General features: G+C 42.2%; 1 protein-coding gene across 1 annotated transcript; it reads right to left on the reverse strand.

Annotated features, from left to right (window-relative positions):
• Positions 1 to 327: 327 nt before the first annotated feature.
• On the reverse strand, positions 328 to 24310 carry SELENOF (selenoprotein F). The gene is made up of 5 exons (XM_081194126.1): positions 24158 to 24310; positions 21942 to 22109; positions 6151 to 6214; positions 1865 to 1914; positions 328 to 1273 (listed from the first exon to the last, which is right to left on the reverse strand). Exons 1-5 carry the CDS (start codon positions 24224 to 24226, stop codon positions 1142 to 1144), a joined length of 483 nt encoding a protein of 160 aa, XP_081050252.1. The 5' UTR covers positions 24227 to 24310; the 3' UTR covers positions 328 to 1141.
• Between the last annotated feature and the right edge of the window lie 22 nt (positions 24311 to 24332).

Below are 24332 nucleotides of genomic sequence, written 5' to 3' on the forward strand. Positions count from 1 at the left end.
ACCTCAGTTTAAGGTGCCATTTAGCTCCTCACTTTCATATCTCCATTTCTAACACTGGGTACAATATATAAGAGACTTGAAACAGTAGAACTTAAAAACACTTGCAGCCCAGCAACCCCGACTGCTCGGTGCCATCATCAGAGCAAGATGTTGAATCTGTACAATCACTGGCTAAAAACGGATTCTATACTTAAGCTATCATTCCGTTTTGACAGATATCCCAGTTCTGCAAGATAAAAATCATTGGATAAACTGGCCGATAGCAAAACAGTTACCTTTAAGTGCATTCAGGCAAAATGTTTTGAAGAATGAGACATTCAATACAGATTTTGTGATACAGATTTTATTGCCCTCTCCAACTTTTTCCCCTCCAGGGAACTCATGTCTGTTGAATGAAGGTTAAACTGTGCCAAGAAAGTGCACCTGACCTCAGACCTACACATGCCTTCTGTTTAGAGGTTTTAGATGTAGTCATCATTAAAGTGCATTCCCCTAGCATTCTTCAGTCACTGCAGATCACGAGTTCCACTCTCAGAACAAGACTACAAATGATTTTTTTCTTCTTCTTCCAGAGCAGGCATTCATTACGAGTATTGCAAATAACGGTTCTATAAAAAGGACAGCTGGGAAATACAAAATGCAAAGATGCTAACCAATGTCTCTTTGGGAGGCAGAGAACATATTATTTGGCTCCAACTTCCCATGGCTGTACAAAGAGTGGCAGTGTATTAAAAAAATAAAAAAGCAGAGTAATCATCTCAATTATTGGGAGCTGACAAATAAGGCTTTGCCAGTAAAAATAAATGGCCCAATTATTACAAATTTCAGTATTTGCATTACATTTGTCTCAAAGCATTTCATTAATGATATCCATCCACTAAGATGAGCTGAAATGTACCAGGACAGGCCATTTGTTCAGCCTGCCAATTTGTCAAATGTGCTGTGCTTGAAGCTTTCAGCTCCTAATTAAAAGATGTTGAGCACCACACAGTATGGGATGGCTCTGAAATTAATGCAGAAGCTGGAATGATTTCCGGGGTTTATCACACTTTGTCTGAGAAGATTACCATGATGAAAAATGATGTGAGAAATAAAAACTTTAAAAAAACCCAAAACATAATATTCAAGATTTTTTTTTGTTTTAGAGGCGCTCTAGCTTTTCATTTAAGAATTCTTCTACGCTGTCTGTATTCCATTTGAGAATACTCAGTTCTTCGGCAATGTTCCCACCGTCATCCAAGAGCTTCAGTACGGGGTCCGAACCACGTACGTACTGCAGAGGAAAGAAATCCAAAGTTACTGTCTGCCTGGATTCAACACATCTGGCAAGCTCAACCTTCACTTTCTTGCTTCCAAAAGTAACTCAGAATTAATGCTATTGTTCAAGTATAAGTTCCAGGTTGAATTAAATGCTGTGGTCGGATATACATTCTGAATGTATAGCTATGTAGGGTGATTTTCTGAAACAATGACTACTATATGCAAGACTTTGATTCCAGACAGAATGAATTGCCACCAGCATAGCTATTATTTTAAAAGACAAAATGCACACAGGACTGATGTACAAACTCAGTATTGTTGTGCTCCCCATACTAAGCTAAATCAGTTATTTGCAGATCACAGAATTGTAGCGTTGGAAGGGACTGCGAGGATCATTCTAGTCCAACCCCCTGCAATGCAGGAATCTTTTCGCCCGACATGGGACTTGAACTCACAACCCTGAGATTAAGTGTCTGCCAACTGAGCTGTCCCCTTCCACTGAAAATTTCCACCCATCAGATGGACAATTCACATCTTTATCCAATACTAAGGTAACATTTGATAGGTTTAAAGTAATATTAAAAAAACAGAAACTAGTACAAACCTTGATCTGCAGTCCCCTGAACAGTTTGGGCTTGTCACTCCTGACGAAAGCTAGAATGTGGAGGCAAAGAGAAAGCATTATTCTAAACAGAAGGAGCCTTTCTTCTCATGCCTTATAAACAAGATTCAAAGTCGAGATGAAACACAGAAATATGTTTAATTGTAGTCTAAAATCTACCATATTGCAGAAAGGAATTGTAGTGCCTGTTATGCCCTCTGCTCTTGCCTGACAGGAACAAGTCGTGGCAATACAGAGGGCTGGCTGAAGACATTTTGCTGCTTGAGGCAAAGGACACAATGGCACAACTTTGGCACAGCTCCCAGCCCCTTCGCAGCCGCTGCCCAAGGCAGCTGCCTTCTTGTATCCTATGGTAGGGGCCAGACTTGCAATACACACTTGTGTCACATATAGACAGCATCTGCAGGAACAAGAACCAGACACTTACTGAACAACTCTTTTCCTGGGTTTATTTTGTGGCACCCCAGATGTGCTGGTAGACTTTTAATATACACAGATCACCGAAGCTAAACTGCAGCGAGTGGTCTAAGCTCTAGTGAATACTTGTTCTACCAGGGAGCAAATGTTGTTAAATGTGCACATGACATTTTGCCTCCCATTCTGTGTCCCCTTGCCCCCACCAGTTATTTCACTCACCTGAAGAAGGGACATGTCAGATGCAATTAGGCAGAAACAACCAGCATTTCAAATAAATAAAAACTGTTTTTAATCTTGTGCTTTGAACTGTTGTGACCCACCCCGGGGAGAAAGATTGGAAACAGTAGTACATGGTTACATATGCTTCAGGTTACGGATTCCGCTAACCTAGAAATATTACCTCAGGTTAAGAACTTTGCTTCAGGATGAGAACAGAAATCATGCTCCGGTGGTGCGGCAGCAACAAGAGGCCCCATTAGCTAAAGTGGTGCTTCAGGTTAAGAACAGTTTCAGGTTAAGTACAGACCTCTGGAACTGTACTACAATCTGGACTAATGGTTAGGCTTTCATATTTTTTTTATTAAAAAAAAGGGTGTGATGGAAAAACAGAGTCCCACATTCCTGTTTAATTTGCCCTCCCCTATCTCCTGTCCCTGCATGTATGCAGTGTTAGAAATGGAGATATGAAATCTAGGAGCTAAATGGCACCTTAAGCTGAGGTTGTGGACGCAACAACGGAATGTCTGGGCACACTTTTTTATAACGAGAATACAAAGCTGAAAATGAATGAACTGCAGCTAAAATCTTATGTTCATTTTTCACATAGTCTAGTCCTTCCACTGCCCACCCCCTTAATATTCTTAAGAGGGCCTCTTCTCCAGTCTTCAGAGAGGGCCTGGAAGTGAGGAGGCAGAAAAAGGTCCTCCTTTCCTTCCACTCTGCAGTTTTAATCAGAAATCTTAGGCGCAGTACTGTGCCCATAGCTCAGAAACGGCTTGTGCTAATGAAATTCCCTGTTGCAAAATGCACCCAGAACAATGGGAGTTTCGAACACTGCATGTTTGCTCTTTCTTCCTATATGTCTGTTGTATGACAATAGATCATAGTGGCCAACTTTCCCCCTTTTTAAGGGAAATTCCCTTATTCAGAACAGGACTCCTCACAAGAAAAGGGAAAAGTTGACAGCTATGCAGTAGCTGCAAAGCTCTGCACTATGGCAGCTGCCAGATGAACACATCCCTCAGCTGCTCGCCTGAGGTCCACTGTTAAGTTGTCCAGGTGAGCTGCAAGTTGCTTGGTCAAATGATGGCCTAAAAGCATTTAGTGTTTCTAGCAGTTGTGCACACCTCTTTGTTGACACATTTCTGTTTCAGTGGTGCAATGATGTTAGACAGAACAGATCACACTATGCGGAGAACAAAATGAAGCAGGAGGGTAGCGGGGGGAAATCTAACACCAGCTTTGCTATGTTTGATGTCAACTTAAACTATCAGACATATTGTAGCACTGGCAGCTTTCTAAATCTAGTGAAAAATGAATTGAGACATCTTCTGGTTAAAAAAAACACCCTGCAGACAACCTGCTACAGTTTCAGTTTCTGATGAGATATTCTCAACATGGGAAGCTTTCTGAGGATGAGTGAGCTTCAAAAGCTTAGAGAAAAAACTGATGCAAGATGAAAACCTATCCACTAAAGTTCTATTTGTTAGCCCCGAGAGTGTGTGCATATGAAATAAGAGCAAGGAAACCACCCCAGAAAAGAATCAGCATTAAAATAAGAAATTCCATAAATAACAACATAATTATTATCCACCTTTCACCATCAGTTAAAACCAGTGCATTTTTCTGGGGGGTACGCATACCGCTAAACACTTTGTGAATCTGAGTTTGGCTTCACTGAGGGGCAGTATTTCAATATGCGTAGGAAAATGAGAACACCCCTAAACATATTTTTAAAGGAAAAAAAAGCACTGGTTAAAACCAACTGCAATGTGCAAAGAGGGGCAGCTACAGCCTGACAAGCAGCATTTCCACTGTGTAATCTCACAGTCTTGGCAACCTGGCTATGGAAAGATAGGGCAAACACAGCTGCCTGGTCCCCCTACAAGCTACAAATGTGGCTTAAATTATACAAACAGGAAGAGTTGAGATGCAAGAAGATTTTGGTTTAGGTGTGCAGAATGCAGGAATGGTCTGCATCCCCACAGAAAGAAAAGCGGGGGGTTAGCTCCACACAAAAAATGCCGAAGAACCCATTAGGGTGAAGACAGGTCTTACGAGCCACATCATACAAAGAAAGGGCTGAATGAGGCTTAGTTCAAGGAGCAAAGGGGCCTTGCCTGCATTTTGTGCAGACCTACTAGAGCCATCTGGGGGAAGGCCGTAGGTCAGCAGTACATGTTCTTTGCAGACAGAAGGTCCCAGGTTCAGTCCATGGGTCCATCCTTTGGGTTCAAAGGATGAGGCATGCCCAAGACTGTATAGTGGGGTGGGGAACCACCAACAGGGTGGCCCCAGACATTTTGGCACCTTTGGTGAGCCACAAACCGGCACCCACGTACCCACCAGGAAGGAAGGTCTATATCAGGAACAAGGGTGGGAGGAAACACCAGACCTCCTCTTCACCAAGAGGCTGCTTTTAGAAGGGGCATTTTTTGGGGGGAGAGGGGTACGACTGATAAGGCAGTGCCACCACAGCTGGCTCTGCCTCTCCCCCCCCCCCCGCTGCAATTAGGCTCTTTTCAAGCCTAGCTGCTATGGGGCAAGGCTGACCCTCCTGGAGGGTGCAGTGAGGAACTCCTCTCTCTCTGGCTGCAACCTCCAGGAGCATCACCCTGGCTTTGAAAATAAAGAGAGGAAGTGCAGTTATAACTGTAACTTTAAGAAGCTGCACAAAAGATTGCTCCTGTGCATTATGCCTTTTAGAGTGTGAGCTTAGTCACGATCTTACTACTGGTTTCTTTAAGCAGCAAAGAGAATAAAAATGCTTTAAATCAGTGTTCCCCAAACTTTTTGGACTACAACTCCCATCATCTCTAGCCAGCAGGACCAATGGTCAGGGGTGATGGGAACTGTACTCCAAAAAAACCCATGGAAACCCAAGTTTGGGAAACACTGCTTTAAATAAATACTTGATAAATAAAAAAGGAAAGCCACTACCTATCAATCACAGATGATGGGTCAGTTGGCAGAATAGAACTTAAAGCTGCTCAATTAAGATTCTCTTTTCAAGCATGGCTATGCACATGTGGGTATTTTAAAGCATTATGAATAATGCACACACAGAAAAAACTCGTGACAAAGGGGAAAATCTGCTGGCCTTGGATTGCCACCCTTAATCCTTCCCCTGCTTCTGTTTCAATCCTCCAAGTATGATGAGCAAGATCTCACCCACTTCTTCCATCAGGGAAAAAAGACGTCTGCCAGTCAGAAGAGTCATAAAATGACTGGCTTTATTCAGTTCAAAAAGGTTAATGAAGTCCCAAATGTAGGAAGTGAATGTGACATTTTGCATTCACATGACTTGTCTGTTAAAAATGTACTCAAGTGCTCAAAAACAAGGCTAATGAAAACAACAGAGAAAAGTACCTTCACACAACTACTTTTAAAAAATTAGCAGCTCAATTTTTACTTCACCTAGGAAAAAAAAATCTGACATGTGTTTTCCACTGCTCTTTCCTACTACTTGGAGTTCATATGTTTCACATAAAAGTAAGTTGCCATATCTATGTATATACACAATAGGACAGGGTTTTGCTTCAGGATCCATGCAAAAAAATCAGGTGCAATGAGGTCTTCCTTTAGGTGATCATTCTTAAATAACTAAAAGGACAAATTACAAATTCACTTACCCTGAACTTGAGGGAACCTCCCCAATTTTCATCCACACACTTCAAGAATTGCCCCTGCATAGAGCTGCAAAAGAACAGAAAAAATATATTTAGGGAAGAAAATACTAAATCAATTGAACAAATGACACAACTAATGTATATATAAGAGGGTTGTAATGTGTCACTTGAGAAACCCCTTTATTCCTATTGGGTTGCAAAATTATCGCTCTGCTATTCAAAACTCAAAGTCTAATGAAAGAATGATGACCTGCCTAATCTATTCTGAATACAGCATCTATTGGCTTTAGTGAAATTAGGAAGAAGTAAGTAAATTTAGAAGAATTGCCAATTTTCCAACCTGAGAAGGTGGCTTCTGTGGCATCACTGTTCAGAATAATAATTCACTAAAAATGAATTCATCTAGGACTCAGCGTTGATAGCCTAAATGCTCCTAGAGCAAATGCGTTGCTAAGTCAGTTATTGTTTGAAGGGCATGACCACAATACCACCAGAATACCACCTATGTGTTAACTTCCCATTTCACAGACCACAAATACATTCTGCAGGCCAAGCAAAGTCACCTATACGATTGGATGAAGCAGAAGATGTGCAACTTCATGGAGCAAAAAGAGCTACATCTTCATAAATGTGATGATGCGCATCCAGTGAAAGTCAGCTGCACTGACTTACTGTTGAAACCAATATTCCCCCCCCCCCCCGGCAAGTGACAGAGCAATCCAAACCTGCGACAGGCAGGGGTGGCGCTGCTCACAGCAGAAGGTGTGGGCAGGCAAAAGTCTGCTGTGAGCCATGCCAGCCTGGAGCAGGCTTAGCAATAAGGCCTGCTGTAATCCAGTGAATCCCAGTGTGGCTCAGGCCCTCACCACCACAGGGCTTCCCCGTGTTGTGATTCCTGCATTGTAAGGGGTTGGAATAGAGGACCCTTGGGGTCCCTGTCTCTACAATTCTCTACAACTCTACAATTCCATGAAGCGCAGCAATTCTATCGTTTATCCACACTTTTGAGAGGTGGAATGGGGACCTCCGGGCCAGCAGAGCAACTTAACTTATTCTAGATTGGGGTTGATATATAATAATAATAATAATAATAATAATAATAATAATTATTATTATTATTATTATTATTATTATTTATTATTTATACCCCACCCATTTGGCTGGGCTTCCCCAACCACTCTAGGCTGCTGCCAACAAAATATTAAATATTAAAATACAAAATATTAAATATTAAAATCCATCAAACATTAAAAGCTTCCCTAAACAGGGCTGCCTTCAAATGTCTTCTAAAGCTCTGGTAGTTGTTCTCTTTGACATCTGGTGGGAGGGGGTTCCACAGGGTGGGTGCCACCACCGAGAAGGCCCTCTGCCTGGTTCCCTGTAACTTGGCTTCTTGCAGTGAGGGAACCACCAGAAGGCCCTTGGCGTTGGACCTCAGTGTTCGGGTAGAACAATGGGGGGGGGGAGACGCTCCTTCATGTATACAGGACCGAGGCTGTTTAGGGCTTTAAAGGTCAGCACCAACACTTTGAATTGTGCTCGGAAACGTACTGGGAGCCAATGTAGGTCTTTCAAGACCAGTGTTATGTGGTCTTGGCGGCCGCTCCCAGTCACCAGTCTAGCTGCCGCGTTCTGGATTAGTTGTAGTTTCCGCGTGACCTTCAAAGGTAGCCCCACAAAGAGGGCATTGCAGTAGTCCAAGTGAGAGATAACCAGAGCATGCACCACTCTGGCAAGACAGTCCGCAGGCAGATAGGGTCTCAGCCTGCGTACCAGATGGAGCTGGTAGACAGCTGCCCTGGACACAGAATTGACCTGCGCCTCCATGGACAGCTGTGAGTCCAAAATGACTCCCAGGCTGCGCACCTGGTCCTTCAGGGGCACAGTTACCCCATTCAGGACCAGAGAGTCCTCCATACCTGCCCGCCTCCTGTCCCCCCAAAACAGTACTTATGTCTTGTCAGGATTCAACCTCAATCTGTTAGCCACCATCCATCCTCCAACCGCCTCCAGACACTCACACAGGACCTTCGCTGGTTCTTATTAGAAAGAGAGGTAGAGCTGGGTATCATCCGCATATTGATGAACACCCAGCCCAAACCCCCTGATGATCTCTCCCAGTGGCTGCATATAGATGTTGAAAAGCATAGGGGAGAGGACAGAACCCTGAGGCACCCCACAACTGAGAGCCCAGGGGTCTGAACACTCATCTCCCCCACCCCCACTTTCTGAACACAGCCCAGGAGGAAGGAGTGGAACCACTGTACAGCGGTACCTCAGGTTAAGTACTTAATTCGTTCCGGAGGTCCGTTCCTAAACTAAAACTGTTCTTAACCTGAAGCACCACTTTAGCTAATGGGGCCTCCCACTGCTGCCGGAGCACTATTTCTGTTCTTATCCTGAAGCAAAGTTCTTAACCCGAGGTACTATTTCTGGGTTAGCGGAGTCTGTAACCTGAAGCGTATGTAACCCGAGGTACCACTGTATAACAGTGCCCCCAGCTCCCAGTGATTCACTTTTACTTAGTGTCAGATCACCAACATTCATAGAGGTGAACACCAGGTCTAAGGCATGTTCGTGGCTAGGAGTTCGGCCAGACTTATTCAGGACAGCTCCATGAAGGCCATGCTTTCCACAAAGTCCCAAGTGGCCCCTTTTGAGGTCGTGTCGGCGTGCATGTTAAAATCCCCTAGGACAACCAAACTAGGTGTCTCCAGAAGAACATCTGCTACAACCTGAAGCAGCTCAGACAGGGAATCCTTGGTGCAGTGGGGAGGTTGGTACACCAAAAGGAATCCTGTACTGCCCCTATTGCCCAACTTCCAGAAAATGACTTGAGACTTGGTTTTAAGAAAATCACTGCAACCCTCTCCCCCTCGCCCACAAGGCCTGGGTTGCTGTGCATAAGAGAAACCTGATGGACAAGCAGTGGCAAGGACAGGCCCATCTGCTTCATCCAACCAAGTCTCTGTTACACATGCCGGGTCAAGTCCTCCATCCATGATCAAGTCATGGATGGCAGTGGTCTTATGAATCAATGGCCTGGCATTGCACAGCAGCACCTTCAATAGCAACAATGGTTATTGCCATTAACCAAAGTTTGCCCCATGCAATACTTTTCATAATTATTAAGACAGAATTCCCATGCCATCTACTCTTTTTGAGCATGATCATTCTGATAGTTAAGAGTTTGTCTGCGAAAGCAAGCAATCTCAGTAAGCCTGTTCATTTACGTATTTGATGCATTGGTATTTACCTAAGTTGAAGCACTACCAACTTTGTTAAAACCAAGTTTCAAGTCAGATCTGAAATTTTGTCCTTCATTTTGACATAAAAATTGTGTGGATTGTGACTAACGACTGGGATGAAGAAGTGCTTGTTGTGTGACCTGCATTAGTCAATTCTTCTTTCCAGAAGAGGAATGAAAAAGGGTGGAATAAAGAAAAAATACTGAAGTTCACAAGACTGTTCATTGTGAAGAAGTAAACTCTGTGAACCATCAGTAAGCATGGACTTCCACTTCAAGAGAAAATAATTATGATTATTCAGTTCTACAAATATATTTGAGAAATTTTCATAAAACTATTTCCAGGTTTTATTTGAAGCTGTTTCAGCTGCAAGTGTCTAGTTAGAATTAATTTAGTAAGCTGAATTTAATCTTCCTGTGCATGTGATTAAGCAATGTCATACTTAAGGTTTCTATGTTTATTTCAGCTTTTCGCATACTCTGACATTTCTAAGTACTCCTTAGTGTACAAGCAACAATTAACCTTTCTCTGGGTATATTTCACCATCTGGATTTACAAGCAAACTGTCAGATTTGACCCAGAGTGAGTCTAAATGCTTTCTATGCCCTTTGTATTTGTATCGTCTACAAATATTAGTGCTGAGAATTTTCTATCTGGCTTTTCTCAGGATGACTGGCAACAATTTTGCTGCTGAAAATTCTTCTCTGCTAATTATCATGTCAAACATTCTCCAAGTTATATCTGTATGCTGGACTATTAACAAAATATTTGACAGCTATTTTATAAAAACCAAGACTTCAACTGCAATGGTATTTCACACTGTCAAATGACAGCTTGAGTTTTTATTGATACTTGCAAAGAGTCAAGGCCAAGTAATAATTCTAAACCACTTGAATCCATGTAAAGGTAAAGGGACCCCTGACCATTAGATCCAGTCACGGACTGCTAGGTTGGCAGGAGCAGGGACCGAACCACGGGAGCTCACCCCGTCGCGTGGATTCAAACCGCCGACCTGATCGGCAAGCCCTAGGCTCTATGGTTTAACCCACAGCGCCACCCACGTTCCTCGTAATTAGCAAAAATTTCAAATTTCATATTCAAATTCCAAATAGCAAAGCAGAAAATACTAGCAGAGGAATAAGTAGCATGTAAGCCAAGTAACAGGTAGCACTGGAAAGCAACATTTACCACTCAGAAACTGAAAGTACATACATTTATCTGAATTAATCCACAAAATAAATGTACGGGTAAATATGTGTACACATTTGAGAATTTACCCATCAATTAAAGAACTTTAGCCTTCCATATGTTGCTGGACTCCAACTTTCATTGGTTTTGGTTAGCATGAAAACCTCCTGACTAAAATTCTGGTAAATATATGGCTAGTATGTAAAATAAAAGACAAGCCGTTACCAAAGGAGCTACCATTTTGGTTTCTGGAAAAGAGCAGGCAAACAGAGACAAATGGGAGGAGTTGCATAATTGTTTTTTTACTTATTATTTTTTCTATGTTTTTAGGTGTTCTTCATTTTATCCATAAGCCAGATAAAACGAAGCTATATGAATACCCAAAATCCATGTTTTACTCCCAGCTGCAATGGTCACGCCAGGCAAATACTGAATAAAATTCCAAAGTTTCATTTGTAATAATGATATGACAACTGGGGAAAACTGGGGGGGGAGAGGGGGGAGAAGGATCATTATCAATTGATACTGTCATGAGCAAGATGAGAATCTGGCCCAATGAACAATTACCACTACTTTGATAGAGCCTCTGGCAGTAGCCCAGAGACATAAAGGCTGCATAGAACTAAAAATAAAAGTCAAAATCCTTAAAGCTGACAGCTGCATTTTAATTAGTGTAACAGAATGAAACAGACTTTAAAATGAAGTGAAATCAGGTCACTCAAAGTAAAATCAGCCCAAAGCACTAAATGCATTCTATTATCAATTCCTCTGAACTGCATGGCAACCCAGATAAAGTTATTCTCAAAGATCCACGCCGTTCAAATATTTCTACCTCTTTTATCTCTTTGCTACACAAAATAGGTTTTTGAAAGTGAATAGTTACTGGAAAAGTGGATTTATCAAGTTATTGTAAAAAGGATTTTTATATACTGGCATATTAGCCTTGGTAGGATAGGGAGCAATTTTTCTGCTTACATGCGTTGCTTAAATCCCACATTTTCCACACCCCACCCCACCCCTTCATATGCTTTTCTGGCACTCTGGGGTCTGCTGCCATGATCCCATTCCACAGTGCCCCCCACCCCAAAGTTGCCAACTTCCCACCATTATGAGAAACACCCACAGGTGCTGCCCTGGTGCTCTCAATAGAGATATTTTGGGTGAGCAAACAGAAGGGTCTTCCTAGCACTGCTTTTGAAAGTGGCTCCAGTGTGTTCTTTTCCTCTGCAGGCAGTTTAACTCCTGTAGCTCTAAGGCCAGAGAATAGACAAAAGGGCAGTTGCCATTAGCACTGCATTATGGAAAAAGCAGAATGCAAATGGCAACCGTCCATTCTGGCTCCCTCTGCCCTTTTCTGAGAAGTGTGTGCATACAGGAGAACATGAAAGAACTGAATAGGGTTACAGCAAACAGGCAACACCCCTCCCACTTTTTTTTTTTAAAAGTTGCAAGGATGTGAACATGTCCAACAGGGGAACAAGTCTGACAGCTCAGTTAACTGCCCGAGACAAGCAGCATTATGTGTAAGGTTTAAAGGAATGTACATGTGCATATGAGAGAACACACTCAGAGCCAGAACTTTGCTTTCCATTTCCCTGCTGCTCTTTCTGCCACCAAAGAAAGAGGCTGCCATTCAGCTTGAAAAGCCAGCTGTCTTCAGTTGCAGAACTCTTAGAGCAAAAGCTGTAAGAGGAAGAACCATGTCCTTGTTCTCTTGGGATTTGGCCACGTTATATCTATACTGAGTTGGGTTCCCATGGTTCAAAAAGTAGAAATCTGGACACAAGAGTTTTGGCAAAATTTGAGCTATTTTTAAGGGAAATTGCCAAAAACGACACTGCCGACACGGGTTGCCATACGTCCGGATTTTCCTGGACATTTAAGCGATTTCCACCCAGAAACAGCTGTATTCCGGCTATGTCTGGTAAATTCTGGACGTATGGCAACCCTAATACTGAACCTTTTACATCTTCATATGCTATATTTCCAGTGAAATGAAGGCAAGAAATTGAAAGTTGCCTAAAATATATATCTAAGAAAGGGAAGAGGGATTCATTTTTACTGGCATTCTTGTTTCCTTGAGCTCTTCTACAATTATCTGGAGAGCCTTGGTCCACAGAGCTGAACAACCGACCAAATGTCACAGTTCCAAGCGCAGCAAGCAAGTTAGCTTCAGGCATACCCTGCAGCACAAATCTCCCTGGAAAGCAAGCTGACTAATGCATAAAAGGAAAAATATTTTAAAACCACCAACGTGTTAAAGAATTGTTACATCAACATCAGAACCATCTTCCTAAATCGAGAATGATTAAGACTGGGGTGGGGAGGGAGGGAAAATACAGTGGTACCTCGGGTTACAGACGCTTCAGGTTACAGACTCCGCTAACCCAGAAATAGTACATTGGGTTAAGAACTTTGCTTCAGGATGAGAACAGAAATCGGGCGGTGGCGGTGCGGCGGCAGCAGGAGGCCCCCATTAGCTAAAGTGGTGCTTCAGGTTAAGAACAGTTTCAGGTTAAGAACAGACCTCTGAAACGAATTAAGTTCTTAACCAGAGGTACCACTGTATAAGGTAACTTAAAATCCAGATGCTGCAGACACCGGACATAGGCTGTATTCTATATACAGTGGACCCTCCGGATACAAAATTAATTCGTTCCGGGGGTCTGTTCGCACCCCGAAAATTACGTAGAGGTGCGCTTCTGCACAATTGAGCGCATCTGTGCATGCGCACGCGGTGAAACCTGGAAGTATACACTTCCGGGTTTGCTGCGGCTGTAACCTGAAGATTACATATCCAGAGGGATATGTATGCAAAGGTACGACTGTATATTCTATATATATAAAAAGGTAAAGGACCCTTGACAGTATAGCTGTGATCAAACTGTCCTCCCCACATACCAGCAGTGATTATATTTCATTGTGGCGGCAGGCTGTTGCACCTCATGGGGTGCCACCCCATAATGCTGTCCAATCTTTGGGGAGGAAGGCTTCTAACTGAAGAGGTAACTGAAAGCTCCATGTGAAGGATCAGACCACAACCACTGGGATTCTGACCAATGACTGTAACATTCCAGTTGGCTCAAGAGCCACTAGTACCTGAAGCCATATGAATAGAAAAATTGCTACCCTAGTCTCCTTTGAAAGGAAGGAAATTCAGTAACTAAATAAATAATACCAAAGTTAGGGGTTCAGTCCACCAGGCCCGACCATCTTCTGTTAGCTTTGTTTCATATTTTTTTGGCTCTACTGTAGTACAGGCAACCCCCTAAATACACTTATCAAAAGTTAAAACAACAGCAATGAGCATTATCCTCCCAATAAATATCAATATCTTGCACCTTATAAAATAGTGTTTCCCTCTATAAAAGGTTGCAGAATGGCAATTTCCTAAAAAGAACCCTCGTATTAAGAAACTTCCTCCAATTTAACCAACAGCCATTTAAGTCAGGACTGTTGGTTTTGTAGTCCACCCCACCCCCCCGGTTAATTTATGTTCCGTTTTCCAAAATTAGACTTCCCTTTAAGATTACTTGTTTTGCCATGGGTTATTCAGAGCATTTGCGCCTGCCAAAAGAACCTTATTATTTATTGCTTGGTGGGATGCTACTTAAGAGATCGTTCTTAAGGAGATGAATGCTGTGCCAAAAAGGAAAGAGGCGCACATATCTTCTATTAAGTTTCTGTGGCGTACACAGCCCAGCTCAGGCATGCTACTTATGTGTAAGACCTACACATTTGTGGGGACAAGCTCATGCTAAGTTCTGCCACCACTCCATGAGCGCTGCTATCCCCTTTACGAGTTTAAGGATCCCCATTCAATTCAGAAGCCTGATAAATTGCTCTTCATTAGTACACCACCACCTGGATAAAAATTTGCAACAGAAAAATGACAGCTACTGTGAACTAGTTCATCAAGTGTTAAGTCCTACCCAAGACTGGGCCCTTATGAAAAGCATGTTGGATCACCTAGATCAACTCCAGGTTGCTCAAAGGCTCAGCTCACATATGCATCAACACCATTTGATTGCTCTCAGTATGTAATTCAGACATCACAATAAACAATTTCACATGATGGGAGCAAGACTAGCCTCTCTCTGCTGTTCCATGTTCCTGCCTTGACCACCAGTGCAGCTGTGACAGAGTCAATAAGTATTTGCTTCTGATTCCCAATTAGCCAGGGACATAACCATATTTATCTGGTTATCTCCCGTTTGGACTACTGCAATGCGCTTCAAGTGGGGCTATCTTTGAAGGTGACTCAGAAACTACAATGAATCCAGAATGCAGCAGCTAAACTAGTGACTGGGAATGGCTGCCAAGACCACATAACACTGGTCTTGAAAGACCTATATTGGCTCCCAGTACGTTTCTGAGCACAGTTCAAAGTGTTGGTGCTGACCTTTTAAGCCCTAAATGGCCCCGGCCCAGTATTTCTGAAGGAGTATCTAACCCCCCCCCCCAATTGTTCAGCCCAGACACACCAAGGGCCTTTTGGCAGTTCCACATTGCAAGAAGTAAAGCCAGGGAAACAGGAAGAGGGCCTTCTCGGTAGTGGCGTCCACCCTGTGGAATGCCCTCCCTTAAGATGTCAAGGAGATGAGTAATTATATAACATTTAGGAGACATCTGAAGGCAGCCCTGTACAGGGAAGCTTTTTAAGGTTTACGGTTTTGTTATGTTTTTATATATGCTTGGTTTGTTGAAATGAGTCTGCTTCATAAACCATGGTTTGAACTAGGCATATTTCAACCAAAGCGGCTGCGCTGGGGGAGGAGGAAAGCATGGGAGCCAGAATGGGAACCACGCACCACAAAAGTGATTTGTTGTGATCTCCAAATGCAGCCAATGACCATTAGCTGAGCTACAACCCTTTCTCATATAGCTCTGCTAGGGCTGTTGTCCCCAAAAACTCAAGCAAGGCCCTTAAGTTCTTGTTTGCCATCCATGAAAGTGGAGATGACAGCAGCCACCTGCACAAAGACATCACTCGGTTTTAAGAAAAAACACTATTTGTAAAAGTTGACTTGGAATATCTTTAGATTGCTGTTTTTTTGGTGGAAATCTTCCCGTTTTTACAAAAACACAAAGTGATAATTTAGTAAATAAGAGATGTTGCTGACAATGGTATGTAATAGCTTTGCTAAAATTGCTTCACTGGGTTCTACAGATTTAGGAGCACTATGCATTTTTATATGCAACTTTAGTACAATTCATAACGAAAACGTAAGAGCGCCTGGCTTCTCCTAACAATCATATTTACCTGCAATTAAGGACACAAGCTTCTTTGATTCAATCAGATGATATAGGGTAACAGACACTCCTAAGTGCAGCTATTTTCAGCAACTGCAAAATGTTGGCAATTTCTTCTACTACTACAATTTCATGCACAGTTACCTTCGCCTCCATTTCATCTTTCCGTGTTTCAGAAACCAGCATCATTCTCCACTGGTGAGAGCGAGGCTTACAACGTGCAGCTGTCTAAAGTAATGCTGCTAAAGCAACTTTCTGAATTAGTCTGAAATTGGATACAGGATTTCCGGACGCTGAAAGTCGTCAGTGCATTGTTTGGAGCAAATTTGCCAGTGTTAGGACAATACTTTGTAACTGTTTATTGCTACTGCAATATTTTCTTCTTTGCAAGGAGCAAAGGGCATTTCAGTATAAGAGGATAAAGCCTTGCCTTCACTAACATTAATGGAAAATTGCTAGTACTTACAGGGTCAACACCTCAATCCAGCTGCAGTCCTATGTGGCATTAAGTGCAATTAGTTGTACAAGAATTTGGAGACACTCAAGTATGTATGTGATTTATGCCCACATTTCTTCACAAAGCACGTGTGAGGAAGCCTGTTCATATGCACAGATCACTGGAATGGGGCATATTTGGTACAAATACAAAAACAGAATGGTATAATTGCTTTTATTGGTCTTTAACAGTTTCCATATGGTGCACTCTGGGACTGCTTAGTGATGAAGGGTGGTCAAACAAGTATTTGAAATAAACACTTTTTCATTTAAAAACCTTAGGACTGTATTCAGTTAAATCCTTGTGCAAATGCAACTTCTGCTTACACAGCAGGGCTTCGCTCCCTCTCCTCCCCCATCATGTGTACCCTCCCCTTGCATTCTCAGATCTGATCCAAAGGGCTCAGGTAACCCCCCAGAAAAAAACTGAGAGAGGGAGAAGGAGGGTGCAGAAGTCCTAGTGGGCAAGTGGAAGTCTCTATGCTAGAACAAGGATTTACTTAGTGCTACGCTGAACACAACCCATTATCTCTTTCCATGGAAGAATAATTTCTTCAAATATTAGTGTTGTCAATTATTTCTCAAAAGTGTGCTGGAGGATTTAATTTATTAAAAAGATTTACAGCTGAAAGCCTCCATGAGGTTTGTGCTGCTGTGCTAAGTCAAGCCAAAGTTTATCACATCATGTGTTGTCCAAACTGGGACTAGTGGTTAACTCTTGACTTAGCACAAGCTGTAGTCAAAGAAGAGTGCTTAACCAAGAGCCTGGTTCAGATGACATGCTAAGCTAAACTATGGCCTAGAGTGGCAGCAAAAAAGTCATGAGAAGGCCAAAGTACTATGAACTCCATGTTCTCAGTAAGCCAAGGCCATGTGAACTAGGCCTAGGTGAACAGCTCTCTGACAATTTAAGCCTTAGCATAAAAGGCAAGCCAAGCACACTCACAAGGAAGAACGTTCTACTCAGCACAGCAGAAATGACTTTCAAGTAAACATATTTAGGACAACTAAGATTTACCCGATAGTTTTACAATTATTATTTATAAATTTATAACATTTTTTTTTTTAAAAAAAAAGAAATTATGGCAATGATCCACAGAACTAATTCAGCCTGGTGAACATAGCTCTTGAAAAGACATTCCCTTCTTCTCCAGGGCGCTCCCAGCGACCTACACCAGCTGGTGTACAGTAAGAACTGGCTTACTGTACTTCTGGCTTAACACAGCAAGAGGTTAGAGACATTGTAGTTCTAAGCTACTAATTTATTTACAGAATATACAGACAAGCAATCATGGTGCTCCCTCTCAGCTCCGAGAGCACAAGAACCCACCACGTAAAAGTGAAAGTACCGTTTTACAGTCTCATACCGGAAGAGAGATAAGTCTGTCTTCCCTTCTCATGCTCCTCACAGACAGTCGTGTGAATCACACAAATCATACAATGCAGCTTCGGAGGACTGGTTTGCTAACAAGCAGATCAGCAGCCTCAACTGGTAGCCAGCAGTCTCTGCTGCTGCTCTCACTGTAGTTCCTGAAGAACTCGTCTTCTGTGTCCCTAAAAAGCACTACCTAGTTCTCTGAGAGTGATCATAAATGATCAGAACAGCTCCTTTGCCATCTTTTGCTTCTGTAACCTGAACTCATCCTTCTTTTGGCGGTGACTAGAACTGCAGTTAATCTTCAGGCAGCAGAAGTGGGAGAAGGATGATTCTCATGATGAGAACAAAGCATTTTTCTTCTCAAATTCCTCCTTCTCTCCTACCCGCCCCATCTCCAAGTCATAGAATCACAGAACTGGATGGGACCACAAGGGTCCAGTCGGGCACATTAGGGTGCTCTGCTTGAGTATTTGATAAATTACAGCAAGCCCATGTAAGAAGCCACTTCAGCAACCGCAGCTGTCATGAAACAATGGACTCTTGTAAGAAATATCCTCTCTTACTCAATTTGTAAGAGTGTTAATTATGCTTGTTACTCTCTTGATGCTCGCTCTGACCAGCCTGACCTCATATCATCAACTTTATTGAATTAGCACTTAGCAAGGCCTCTTTCAAGTCAAACGTGATTTGTTTTAAAACCTTCTTAAAACAATACAGTTCACAGAGCGGAATGGAGGACCAACCCAGAAAGGCATGGGAGTCAGGGAGTGCGAAAGGTCAGCAGAAATGCACTTGCATGCTCTCAGTCATCCGTTTTGATTAACCTTAAAGTCTTGACTGTTCACCATTTGTAAAGCACGCTGTTCTCTGGAACAAAGTCTCACTGTTGTCGTTACTGCAACCACGACATGCTTGTTCTTTCAAAATTTCCTAAAGCGCTCCTGGAAATAGTCAGAGCAAAAATATGTGGTGGCAATTTCCAGTCCCAAAATTGCCCCCAATGTGCAACATAGGAGCACTTATGCTGTGATTTGGTTGGTCAGAGGGGTGTGTGCATGCATAGCAGTCTCTGTATCCACTGATTTTGTTCTAGAATAAAGATGAGAAATGCAGGTGGGAGCAGCCAGCGGGGAGAAAAACATCCCTCTGTAAGCCATCAGTTCAGACCTTTGGCATGAAAAACTGGTGGCCCTCAGGGGTTGGTATGTAGGAAGTGGGTGGGGAGAGAGAAAAAAGAAAATTACCAAAAGAAACGGAAGTAATCCACAAGAGGAACAGGAAGCAAGGAAGCTCTGTACACTGGATTCCTCAGAGTCCTCAAGAGAGGAGAGAGGGATGCTTGCCATGCCAAGTATGCCAGATGAATTGGTATGCCCGTGGTAAAAAGGGATGAATAAGTATGGATAACTGTTTGCTCAAACTTAATTCTTCTTTCTAATCAAAACAACTCATTCTGAAACTGAATGAGTTGAAGTTGCACCCAACAATGCAGTGATTCTAGCTAAGATCCTCACATCTGAATTAAATGAAGGCATTTGGATATAAAGCAACACTAGATTATGTGCAAAGGCCAATATTTCCTTCTGTTGCTCACAGGACATTTGTTTGATAAAAACTGTCAGGATTCAATTCTTGAAAATAATGAAGATGGCAGATAGTCTAGTCTCATGCCTCTTTTCAAGATAAAATATTCAGAGAAGCTTCCATTTGTAAGTAATGCAGCTCTGAAGTCTCTATAAATAAGTTCTTCATGACAAATGTTGCTCCCTGGAGCAGAGGATTTCTGAAACACTGAGCATACAATTGAAGGGCACTTGATTGAAGACCCTCCCTGAATCAACAGGAATACCCAAAGGGCACCCTCAGTATAATGAATATGGAGAACTCATCTACTAAAATTAGGTTAGTCTTGTACAAAGCGATGTTGTTGATTCTCAGTGGGAATAAATTGTGACACACACACCCTAGCTAAATGACTGCTGCTTAAATGACGATGTATACAAGTAGAAGAGGAGAGAGCACGCGTGAAAATCCATGGGAAATGCAATTATTGCAGCAATTTAAAACGGAAAAATTCTTCAGATTAGCTCATTCCTTCCTCAACTTGCATACTGTCATTTTTTCTATGTTAGCAGAAGAGCAGCTGTACTTTGTCGTCACTGATAGCAGGGTGGAGAATTGGAGTCAGAGGGAATGCATCTTCCAAGTCCAATTCACATGCCACTTCTGGTTTGTGAAGGGGCAGCCCCAGTTTGCTGTTGAATTGATCCTGGGGTTGGTGACAGAAGTTGGCATCAGAGGACATGTGTTTTCTGGGCCCAAACCCTCCTTTGCCGCTCCCCATTTGCTTCCTGTTCACTTTCTGCAAAATGAATTCTAGCCTATGGATATTTTAGTTTAATAGTATTGGGGTTTAACACCAAGGATTTAAAAGGGTTTTTTTAAAACATACCCAATGAGCATCTCTAGTATTTGATTCAATTACTTTTCTGAACAGCTACTTCCATAGAAGTGTGAATGAATGAATATTCTATATACTATCTAGCACAGGAAGCTATTTCGGATTCCATATTTGAAATAATTATTTACAATTACCTATAGCTTCCCAAATCCTTTTGGGGAAAACATCTCCACAGATTGTTTGAGCTGCAAGATTAGAATCCTCTTCCCTTTCTTAATGTGCAGGTCTTTCTTCTTAGATTATATGCCGTGTGCAATTTTAATATTTGTGCAGTACCAATTTTAGGCAAATAATACAAATATATTTCCAAGATTTCTGTAATTCCATCATAGCATCCTGTAGAGTCTGCAAGCAGTAAAATTTTCATAAAACATGTAGATTTCCCAAAATTCCTTCAAAAGCACAAAATGCTATGTACTGTAACAAAAAAAATTCCAGTCAGTTGGTGTTCTAGAACCAGTGGCTTCATTAAGTCTTAACAGCCTGATGGTTTCAACCTCTATTCCTTGCTCGTATAACAGCAAGACTTTAAAAAAATGCTTATCCAAGGTATTTCTGATGCTCTCAAAGTTGATTACTTTTTGTAAAACTGTTCAACAAACATTTGGAAATTTCAAAATAAGAATAGATTTCCCAAAGTATAAATCAGACCCATTGGACTCATTAACTTTGTGGAGGTTTATTTTGCAGATATTAACCCGAGCAATACAATCCTTTTAGACACTACATCTATTGCAAATATTGCTTGGTCAGTCCAGCACAGGATGTATGTACAGGAAGGTCGCTTCTGTGCAAAGACTCCATTACTCAATTTGGAACCCCATGTGCAGATCGATGTGGACAGACATCTGCACACTTTTATGGCAATGCATATTTGGATGCAGGGCTTCTGATGGAGCCTTCTTTAACTATATCATGTGAATAGGAATGTCAATTTCCATCTATATTGCAAAGTGGATGCTAATTATTATATCATGGTGTCTGCGTATTGATGAATGCTATTATGTATCTACATTGGAACCAATAAGTATAGGTACAGAAAGTACAGCATTATGAATTGAAAATGGAGCCTCACTTGGCCCCACACAGAGTTATGGGTGGTTGTTGTTTTCAACAAAACAGTACAAAGAGAACAAGAACTCTTCACATTTTGTGCAAGGCATAAAACTGCCAGTATCCCAATGCCTTTATATAAATTTATGGTGTGACCAGATTTGGATTTACTGCGTCCGGTTCTGATCACAACAGCTCAGAAAGAATATTGTAGAGACAACAAACTACACACATACACACCACAAAAGGGGTGGGAAGGAAAATGATCAGGGAGCTGGAGCTTTTCCAAGTTCCCCCACCCATCTTGGCAGTAAAGCAGTATATAAATTGACAAATACGTAATTATAATACTAAAACAAGCCCTTTTACCAAACCCCTTTACCAAAAGTCAGTAATATGACACTAACATTTCTGCATTTGTGAAACTGCCCACCCTTCCCCTCACTAATTGTGCATTTCCCTTCTGTTCAAGCCTGCAGTATACCTCAATTTTTCAAGATGGAGAGCAGACAGAAGGTAAGAGAGGGTTGTGACGTTCATGAATTAAGGGACTCAATCACAGATAGCATTAACAGAAGAACCATGTCAACAACCGGTATTAAAATGGCTGCTAAAAAATACAATAAAACAATTAGCTTTAGGTCTGGAATTCATTCATGTTAACACATGAATGTGTTAAATAATAGTCCAGGTCTTCAAATCTAATTATTCAACCTACCTTTCTGGTTTCAGACTGGGCTTCTTCTTGGCAGCACTTTCTGCAGAATGGATCTAGCTGATTTAAGCCAAACTGGCTAAGAAGGTCACAAGAACTGCACAGCAAGTTACTGGAGAAGCCCAGCTCTCTGCAAGCCTCTGATGATAATTCTGCTCCATATACTGATGCCTAAAAGCAATTAAGATTTGCACAATTCACTTTAAAATCTGAATCTACAACCATACCATTCTAAAGTGTAACAAACCATCACTTCATAACACAGCTTTTTCTTTAAGGAGTTGAGCTCACTTCATCACTGAAAAATCTATGCAATGGCACTTAGCTGAAGATATACACAAAGTAAGATCACAAACTGTAAAACAAAACAGCACAAAGTGCATACCTAAATGCTAGCCATAAACATAAATAGAAATATAATGTATTACAGTGACAATGCTAAATACAAGTATGATTTAGGCCCCCGGGGACACAATGTGAATTACTTCCAAGAAAAAGTGCATTTAAAGTGCTGTGAATTATTAAAATAGGTGAATGAGTGCATGGTGTTACAAGTTGAAGACAGTCAAGAAAACAGGCTTTTGACAACCCCCTTATTATGGATTAACATAATATTAAACTGTACAGTTAACACTTATTACAAATTTGTGGTAACTCTTCACAGAGCTAGAGGAGAGCAAAAGAAAGACAGGTAATGTGGACATTTTGGTTTAACAGCTACTCCAAGTTGCTAAACTAAATGGATACTATGTTCTTATTTTTTTCTCATTTCAAAAACAGGCACTAATGCCTTACAATCTTCACAAGTGTCATTGATGTCTATAGTATCATGACAGCTGATGATGAGGGCGGAGTGGGGGGAGTGTAAGGTCTATTTTAAAAACACAAAATGTCCAGAGATTTCAACTTTGCTCAATGTCATATTCAGAATTGGCATTCATTCATTTTTTAACCGATGAACTTACGATTAAAAATAAATAAATCACCCCACACTGCAAAGCTGGCTATGCTGAGTGAGCTTTATAGCTAAGAAGGGCTTCGAACCTGGGTCTCTTAGAACGTAACACGCAGTGTTCGAAACTCCCATTGTTCTACGTGCATTTTGCAACTGGAAAATTCATTAACACAATCTGTTTCTGAGTTCCAGGAGCAGTACTGCGTCTAAGATTTCAGATTAAAACAGCAATGGAAGAAAAGGAGGACTTTTTTTCTGCTTCCCAGCTTCCAGCTTTGCTCTGAAGACTAGAGAAAAGCCCCCTTAAGAATATTAGGGGGGGGGTGGACAGGGGAAGGACTAGAGCACATGGAAAATGAACATAGTATTTTAGTTGCAGTTCATTCATTTCCAGCTTTGTATTCTAGTTATAAAAAAGTGCGCCCAGACATTCTGTTGTTGCGTCCCTAACCTCGGTTTAAGCTGCCATTAAGCTCCCCCCTTTCATATCCTGTTTGTAACACGTAGACTTGAATCTCAGCCATTACGGGTTACATTGGTAACTCCTACTGGCTTGAGCAGTTTCCTTCCATGGGGCGTGTTTCTAGGTTATTGCACACACTCGCATATCAGCCACGGCATAAGCTTTCTAATACACGATCTGAAGCGAGGCTAACATTTCAAGGGGGAGAGAAAAGGACGGCTAGTTAAACTAGGGAGATATCTATATATACATGGGCGTAGGTTTTTTGCGGGGAGGAAGGCTGAAAAAAATTGTTGCGTTCGCCCAAATCGCCTCTTGGCTTCTGCCTTATGGGGGGAGGGGGCAGAACCACAGTTTGTTCAATAATTTTTGAGGGTCTGCCCCCCCGCTGCACTCATGCCTATATGTACACACACAATTGTTTTCTTTAATCTAGCACTCCCGCACGGTGGAAGGTGAGAAAACCAAGGGGAACAAATCCGCAGTTTGAACCTGCAGCTGTTTATTCAGAAACAGATGTCTCACGCATGGGCGTAGCCAAGGGGTGGGGGCAAGGAGGGGCAGCTGCCCCCGTGAAAATCAATAAAAATACATAGCTAATTGAGGTTCTTTTCCCCCTAACAAAAGCCCCCCCCCAACAAAAATCCCGGCTACGACCATGGTCCCAGGTGCCACGGCAAGCAGGCAGACAGGCCTGGTCTGGTTTTGGGTCAAAGTGACTCCGTGTCTCCTCACGGTTCCGTCCACTCCCTCACGCGGAGCCCCGTCGCTCCCGACCCCCCGTTTTAAGACTCCCCTTACCGCCTGCAACGCCGCCAGCAGCCACACCCAGCAACGCCCGAACCCCATCGCTCCTTTCCCCACCGCCATGTTGGCGCCCCAACCGACGACGGCATCAACGGAAATGCCTTGATAGCCCCCCTCCAACCGGCAAGGCGTCTAAAGCTCCGCCTGATCGGAAGGAAACAGTAAAGTG

The sequence above is a fragment of the Podarcis bocagei genome (genome assembly GCF_964188305.1).
Source record: "Podarcis bocagei genome assembly, chromosome: 5".
NCBI classification, from domain to species: domain Eukaryota; kingdom Metazoa; phylum Chordata; class Lepidosauria; order Squamata; family Lacertidae; genus Podarcis; species Podarcis bocagei.